This window comes from Alosa sapidissima, chromosome 22 (genome assembly GCF_018492685.1).
Source record: "Alosa sapidissima isolate fAloSap1 chromosome 22, fAloSap1.pri, whole genome shotgun sequence".
NCBI lineage: Eukaryota > Metazoa > Chordata > Actinopteri > Clupeiformes > Clupeidae > Alosa > Alosa sapidissima.
The window spans coordinates 3,235,219-3,244,111 of NC_055978.1; the positions used below are offsets into that span (position 1 = coordinate 3,235,219).

Here is an 8,893-nt window from a genome sequence, read left to right on the forward strand (position 1 = left end):
AAGGAGAGAGAGAGAGAGGGAGGGAAGAGAGGGAGAGAGAAAGGGGAGGGAGGGAAGAGAGAGAGGGAGAGAGAGGGAGAGAGAGAGAGAAAGAGAGAGGGATAGAGGGAGAGGAAGGCAAGCGAGACATGGGGTTAGTAGAAGAGAGGAGAGGAGACCAGTCTTATGGCGTGATCAGTTCAGATGAGAGAGGAGACCAGTCTTATGGCGTGATCAGTTCAGATGAGAGAGGAGACCAGTCTTATGGCGTGATCAGTTCAGATGAGAGAGGAGACCAGTCTTATGGCGTGATCAGTTCAGATGAGAGAGGAGAGAGAACAGTCTTATGGCATGATCAGTTCAGATGAGAGAGGAGCCTGTTGGGAGGCGTTTTTCTTCTGTTGTTTTGTATTGGCTGTCAGTGTGTATGTGTGTGTGTGTTGCTTATGCACACTGAGCGCAGTGGGTTGTGTGCACTTCCTGCTGTGCCTCGCGTTCTTGTAGAACTGAAACAAGTTCAACTCCAAGAGGAAAAGCAACGTCATTTGAACTCCAAATGGAAAAGCAACGTCATTTGCATTGCTTATTAGTATTGCTTATGTGCCTTTTACAATCAGCAAATCACCCCCTTTCTGATTGTACCCTTAAGCGCTCTATCTGTTCCTTCTTGCTCCATACTATCAGGGGGAGAGAGGGAGAGAGAGAGCGTGAGGGAGGGAGGGAGGGAGAGAAGGAGACAGAAGGAGTGATGTGTGTGTGTGTGTGTGTGTTTATATTTGTTTGTGTGTGTGTGAGAGAGAAAGACAATGAGTCAGAAATAGAGACAAAGAGAGGAATGAAGAGGAGGAGAGAGAGAGAGAAAGAGAGAGAGAGAGGGAAAATAGAGAGAGATGGAGCAGAGTGGAGCAGATATAGGAGTAGCCAGGAAGTGGATGAGCAGAGATAGGAGGAGACAGGAAGTGGATGAGCTGGAGAGAGATAGGAGGAGACAGGAAGTGGATGAGCAGAGATAGGAGACAGGAAGTGGATGAGCAGAGATAGGAGGAGACAGGAAGTGGATGAGCTGGAGAGGAATGTGCCTTTTACCATCAAACTCCGCTGGACCCACTCCCACTATGATGATAGACATAGGAAGACCTGAGGCCTGGAGGGAGAGAACACACACACGCACGCACACTCACACACACACACACACACACACGCACACACGCACACACGCACACACACGCATGCACATACGCACACACGCACACACACACACACACAAACACACACACACACACACACACACACACACACACACACATCATTAGTAACTTATTGCAACAGTCATCACGCATCAACCACACACTCCACCTGCCTCCCAGGGAAAAATGTGTGTGTATGTATGTGTGTGTGTGTGTGGTGTGTGTGTGTGTGTGTGTGTGTGTGTGTGTATGTACAGTATGTGTGTGTGGTGTGTGTGTGTGTGTGTAAGTCCAGAGAAGCTCTTACGTTGACGATGGACTCCTTGGTCTGGGCCATGTCGGATATGACCCCGTCTGTGATGATGAGGAGGATGAAGTACTGCGAGCCGTCCTTGACCGACGCAGCATACCTGCGGCAGAGGTGTGACGGGGGAGGGGCTTAATCATCAAAATTCAGTCTCACATCAGTTTTACTCCATCAGATCAGACCCCACCCCATCTCTCTCTCTCCTAGTCACTTCCTGTCACGCTCTGCGTCAGATCCCGGTCACTGCCCGATGTGAGTGGCGCATGCTCAGGCGTGTTCTCGTAGACACCATAGTGCCCTTTGTGTTCACTGGTCTACTATTCAATCTAAAAAGTCTGTTTTATCAGACGTATTTCCAGGTTCCAAAAACAGACTTATTAATATATTAAATAATAGTGAATCCTCGCTATTACTAAATATAAGAGCACAATCCCAAAGTTATCTGTTTTATGTAGAGATGCTGCCGTCTACGACTTCAAAAAGTTTGTTTGTAAGTACAGGTATAGAAGCCCATACGTATACTTAAAAAAGGAAATGTCATTAACAAGGTCTGAAGACTGAACACTGTTGCGCTCTGGCTCCCTCTCTCTCTGTCTCTGTCTCTCTCTCTATCTGTCTCTCTCTCTCTCTTTGTCTGTCTGTCTCTCTCTCTCTCTCTTTCATATGCACAAATACATATACTGTAATCTCCTACAGTTCCCATCAATCTTGTTTAATAATAACATTTAATCAGATCAGAGTGTTAAGTCATACACACACACACACACACACACACACACACACACACACACACACACACACTACATGAAACCATAAAATGAGCGGAAAAAAATAAAAGTACTGCCTGTGTTTAATATCCATGTGCCTGTTTGAAAGCTGGCGCTGTGATTAAATGTTATTATTACGCAGGTTAGAACCGCAAGGGATTACAGAGTAAACAGTATATATATATATATATATATAGATATGGGTGCAGAGTTACCTTGAATGCAACAGTTTTGAAGCAGAGACTGTGCAAAGGTGCACATAGTTATACAATGAAAGGATTTCATCCAATGTAAATAGTACAGCATAGAAAATCATCGTGTGGTGGTCAATGTTGATATTGTGGTGGGCCGCCACAAATAAGTCAGTGTATGGGAAACACTGGTGTGTGTGTGTGTGTGTGTGTGTGTGATTCACTGGTTCTCTTTTCGTTAAGAGACACAGCATGAAAAGCGGGGCGTCTAAGCCTTGTGTGGGACACACACACACACACACACACACAAATTACTTAACACACAAAATTCCCCAACCTACAGAAAACATACAGTAAGGAACGTGCCAGTCTATGCACTCATAATTATGTGTTGTAACTTTGTGATCTTTGCTCAAGTCTTTAGGTAGTTGTCTTGTTTCTGCTGACATCCTTGAGCAGTGGACTCTCCTCTCTTCTCCTCTCTCATCCCACACTCCACTCCTCTCCTCTCTCATCCCACTCTTCTCCTCTCCTCTCTCATCCCACACTCCACCTCCTCTCTTCTCCCCTCCTCTCTCATCCCCCACTCCTCTCCTCTCCTCTCCCATCCCCCACTCCTCTCCTCTCTCATCCCACACTCCTCTCCTCTCTCATCACACACTTCTCTCCTCTCTCATCACACACTCCTCTCCTTTCCTTTCTTATCCCACACTTCTTACCTGTTCACTCCTCCCTCATCCCCCACTCCTCTCCTCTCTTATCCCACACACCTCTCTTCTCCTCTCTGATCCCACACTCCTCTCCTCTCCCATCCCACACTCCTCTCCTCTCTCATCCCACACTCCTATCCTCTTCTCTCTCATCCCACACTCCTATCCTCTTCTCTCTCATCCCACACTCCTCTCCTCTCCCATCCCACACTCCTCTCCTCTCCTCTCCTCTCCTCTCTCATCCCACACTCCTCTCCTCTCTCATCCCACACTCCTCTCCTCTCCTCCAGGCTATTCCATTCATCATGTCCAAATGTCATTATCAGCTGTATGTCAGCTCACCTATCGCCCTGGGCAAACTCATACAACCTGAATTCACACACACACACACACACACACACACACACACTCTGTGTGTGTGTGTGTGTGTGTACCTGGCCACGTGGTTGATGATCGGTGAGAAGTTGGTTGGGCCGTACAGCTGAACTGATTTGAGGCTCTGGTAGTACGCCTCCATCACGCCATCGATGCCATGGCAGTAGGGGTTCTGGGGGTTGCCATTCTGCAGGGGAACAACATACACACACACACACACACACACACACACACGTCAAGTACACTACTAACACTAAAAAAAATGTATTGTAAAAAGAACAGATTTGAACAAAACATTAACACACACACCAACACACACACACACACACACACACACACACACGTCTAGCACACTATTTACACAGCATTCAAACAATATGAACAAAACATTCATACATACATTCACACATCAACACAGGGTCAAAGCCCTGGAGGAAGACACAGACAAACACACTGGAACTACCATCAATACAACTGCAAAATAAAAAAAGACCCAAATAGCCTACAGCAATACATTAAATATTCATATAACAACCTTTAGATTTCACATAAAGTTGTTAGAGATGTATATGCATGCCATAGTGTTATTACTATGTTATAACAGTGTAATAACACATGGTGATAGGCATGCACTTGTAGCCTTTCCTACACTATACACTGTGTTATTACTGCTTTATAACAGTGTAACAACACGTGGTGATACAGTAATTCCACATGTTCTTGCTCTAGAGATATAGATTAATGACTACAGACATATCCTTACTAGGGCTGTCACTTTTGTGAAAAATCCTGTTCGATTTTTGAGACATCATTGAATCGTTTGTAAAATCGATTTTTCATGTCTAAAGACGTTTCCATTTTCAAAGCCAAATATAGGCTAATCCACAAACAACTAACAGTAGAACTCGATTGCACAGTTTGCATAACCTACCGCTTTGTTCTTCTCCATAGTTTGATACCAAAAATCCGAAGTACTTCCACATTAAACTCCTCAAGTTATTAGGGCCCATCACTCGTCTCTCTCATGTCGCACAGGTTGTCCTCCATTTTTTGGCAAAACATGAGCAGCACAGCAGCTGATTGAAACAGCTGTTTCCGGTGCGTAAAATTGGTGGGAATTTTCTTTTTAGCTTTCGCAATGCTTACTGCACTTCGGAATTCTTTTATATTCTTATATTCTTGTTTGTGAATTTTGTTACATCTATCCTTTTTATTTGTTTAATTCGTTTAAAATTAATAGTGTACATATTTGGTTAAAATCGATTCCCTATTTTAGTTTTTAAAACTTGTGTTGTTTGGTCCAATCGATTGTGCAATCGATTTTCGAACGTAAAGTGACAGCCCTAATCCTTACCCTCATCCTACCTTAATGTTAACCATAAATAGGGTGTTTCTTTGTTATTCAATGTGTTTCAGTTCTTAGGCCGGTGACATAATACAACTATAGTTAATATACCACTCTATAATACAACTATAGTTAATATACCACTCCATAATACAACTATAGTTAATATACCACTCTATAATACAACTATAGTTAATATACCACTCCATAATACAACTATAGTTAATACCACTCCATACATTATGTATTAAAAAAGCAGCCAGTGTGTAAGCGCACTGTGTTTTATTGGTCTACAATCCTATTGGAGTACCATGGACTATGTGTGTGTGTGTGGGTGTGTATGTGTGCGTGTGTATGTATATGTCTGTGTGTGTATGTATATGTCTGTGTGTGTATGTGTGTGTATGTCTGTGTGTGTGTGTGTGTATGTGTGTGTGTGTGTGTGCAAAAGAGAAAGCAGTACGGCTCTTATTTTGACGGAGTAATTTATGCCAATGAAGCCACCGTCGGCCCCTGGGGTTGGATGCACCTGGACACACTGAGGGGAGGCTGGCATCAAGCATGGGGGGTAGTAGGTAGGGTGGGGGGGATTACAGATGGAATGCCGTCTGCTGACAATTAGAGACATGGCAACATGGCTCTATCTGTGTTGCCGTGGTTATCTAGATTGAGGATTCTGATTCTGGAAGTGACGATTCTGGAACCCATCCCAACCTCTGAACCAGAACCATGCCAGCAGAAGGCTCAGAAATCCACTCATCCAGATACACTAGAAATCCACCCACCCACTTATTTTAATGCACACATTGAGGAGGCATACATCTTACACAGGGTAAGTGTGGTGTGCATGGGGAAATCCTGACAGATATTCACCATGCATGCCCACTTCTTTTAATGCTACACTCTAGATAGACCCCTCAACCAAGCCATTCACATACTGTACATATTTAGGTCAAGAGTGGCGTGTTGGGTGAAGGTCTGGGGGCGAGGTGTGGTTGGTCGTGGTAGTGGGGGATGTGTGCATATGCTGGGGGCCTGTGGCGATGGGTCCTCCCCTCTGTCAGCTCGTCACAGTATAACTGCAGGGGCTGGGTGGAACTGTGGCCATTAATGGGTGCCCAGGTTGGCAATCAGTCAGGCAATCAACCAGGCAATCAGTTATTCCTATTATTATACTTATCATAAATAGAATAATTACAACTCCTCTCCTCTGAAACCCTCCCTCTCTATGTTCCAGCTTCTCTCCTCCTGGCCCAACAGCAAGCCAGCCTTATACATATGCGCACACACACACACACACATACATCCTCACCCCCCATCCCCACCCCCATCCCAACACCACCTCATTCACACTCTTAGAGCTACCATCCGCACCCCCCCCCCCCATCCCCCCTTCTTTTCATTCCGGTCATCAATTTCATCCCTGATAATCATATCTGTAATCATCCTGGACGCAAATCATCCTTAGCCTTTCTGTTATTAATGTTATGTTGTGTTATGTTTGTGGAAGCCAAGTCAATGTGATGTCTTGTTAAGTTACAGTATGTGTTTATGTAATGTACGTCTGTTTGTCGTATGTAGTGTTCATGTGCATGTCGTAGTGTTGCATTTTCTGTAATGTCAATGATGTTTGCAAATAAAAAAAAAGAAAAAAAAAAAAAAAGAAATCCACCCATCCTGATACACTAGAAATTTGATACACAAGAAATCCACCCATCCTGATACACTAGAAATTTGATACACTAGAAATCCACCCATCCTGATGCACTAGAAATCTACCCATCCTGATACACTAGAAATCCACCCATCCTGATACACTAGATATCCACCCATCCTGATACACTAGGACATTTCTGCTCGTTCACCTCTTCAATCAGAAAGTTAGAGAGAGACAAACATGACCTCGGAGAGCTTATGGTTAAAGTTAAAGTTGAAGTTCACTTGTATTTGAGTTGTATATTGCAGATGCTTTAATCCAAAGCAACACAGACTTGCAAACCACCTCGCCAGTTAGATCTGGTGGACACAGCCTGGATCTTCACCACGCTGGTTAGATGATGGACACAGCCTGGATCTTCACCACGCTGGTTAGATGATGGACAGCCTGGATCTTCACCACGCTGGTTAGATGATCTGATGGACACAGCCTGGATCTTCACCACGCTGGTTAGATGATGGACACAGCCTGGATCTTCACCACGCTGGTTAGATGATGGACACAGCCTGGATCTTCACCACGCTGGTTAGATGATGTGATGGACACAGCCTGGATCTTCACCACGCTGGTTAGATGATGTGATGGACACAGCCTGGATCTTCACCATGCTGGTTAGATGATCTGATGGACACAGCCTGGATCTTCACCACGCTGTAGACCAGAGGTGGGAAAACTACGGCCTGCAGGCCAGATCCGGCGGCCAGCTTTCAAAACCCAATGTGGCCCTTGAGCCAGCAGCCCACCCCTGCTGTAGACAGTTCCAATGCATCTAGCCGTGACCTCTGACCTATGCTGTAGGAACGTTTTTTGTGTCTGATGCTGAAGGACTGAGTTCCAGCTTCACCAGAGCTCCAGCAGCAGAAATAAACCAGCCCTGGTGTGTCTATGCTAGATATCCTGTAACATCTATAAAAATAAACCAGCCCTGGTGTGTCTATGCTAGATATCCTGTAACATCTATAGAAATAAACCAGTCCTGGTGTGTCTATGCTAGATATCCTCTCACATCTATAGAAATAAACCAGCCCTGGTGTGTCTATGATAGATATCCTCTCACATCTATAGAAATAAACCAGCCCTGGTGTGTCTATGCTAGATATCCTCTCACATCTATAGAAATAAACCAGTCCTGGTGTGTCTATGCTAGATATCCTCTCACATCTATAGAAATAAACCAGCCCTGGTGTGTCTATGCTAGATATCCTGTAACATCTATAGAAATAAACCAGTCCTGGTGTGTCTATGCTAGATATCCTCTAACATCTATAGAAATAAACCAGCCCTGGTGTGTCTATGCTAGATATCCTGTAACATCTAAAGAAATAAACCAGCCCTGGTGTGTCTATGCTAGATATCCTGTAACATCTATAGAAATAAACCAGCCCTGGTGTGTCTATGCTAGATATCCTGTAACATCTATAGAAATAAACCAGCCCTGGTGTGTCTATGCTAGATATCCTGTAACATCTATAGAAATAAACCAGCCCTGGTGTGTCTATGCTAGATATCCTGTAACATCTATAGAAATAAACCAGTCCTGGTGTGTCTATGCTAGATATCCTCTAACATCTATAGAAATAAACCAGCCCTGGTGTGTCTATGCTAGATATCCTGTAACATCTAAAGAAATAAACCAGCCCTGGTGTGTCTATGCTAGATATCCTCTCACATCTAAAGAAATAAACCAGCCCTGGTGTGTCTATGCTAGATATCCTCTCACATCTAAAGAAATAAACCAGCGGAAATAAACCAGCCCTGGTGTGTCTATGCTAACTCTGCAGTGGGCAGTGTTCCTACCCCAACAGCAACTTCCTTTACAAATCTGGCTGTTTCACAAGCGCTAAGACCTGCTCAGAGTGCGGCAGAAGTGGCGTTGGCCCTATTAAGAGTTTATGTGCCATCAGAATGATTTTGGAAATGTTATTTAAACCCAATAGGGGGCCTTTAACCTCACTAGAACCAACATTCAGACGCAACACAACATCCAATATGGTTCAATAAACAGAGCAATAAAGTAGCGTACACGGAACCACAATAAAATCAGAACAATAAAAACATGTAACCCACGTGTCTCCACACAGTAGATCAGATCAGTAAACACAACTCAGTGTGCTATCAGTGTGTGGTGTATAGTGAATATATATACTTGAATGTCCCCTTGGGGATCAATAACGTATCTATCTATCTATCTCTCTATCTCTCTATCTCTCCATCTAGTGGGGCCAACTGTTCAGCAGCCTCACAGCTTCAGAGAAGAACTTGTGTGTGTGTGTGTGTGTGTGTGATTGTGTGTGTGAATGTGTAGGTGTGTGTGT

At 44.2% G+C, this 8,893-nt stretch overlaps 1 protein-coding gene across 5 annotated transcripts in view; it reads right to left on the bottom strand.

Moving 5' to 3' along the window:
* LOC121696856 (copine-8) overlaps nt 1–8,893 on the bottom strand; it is a 161,565-nt gene that overhangs the window by 16,811 nt on the left and 135,861 nt on the right. For all 5 annotated transcript variants that reach the window (XM_042077910.1, XM_042077911.1, XM_042077912.1 and 2 more), the window contains 3 exons: nt 3,576–3,703; nt 1,474–1,576; nt 1,066–1,123 (listed from right to left, as the gene is read on the bottom strand). In XM_042077910.1, the coding sequence (XP_041933844.1) occupies nt 1,066–1,123; nt 1,474–1,576; nt 3,576–3,703 (289 nt within the window). The remainder of the gene's footprint in view (nt 1–1,065; nt 1,124–1,473; nt 1,577–3,575; nt 3,704–8,893) is intronic.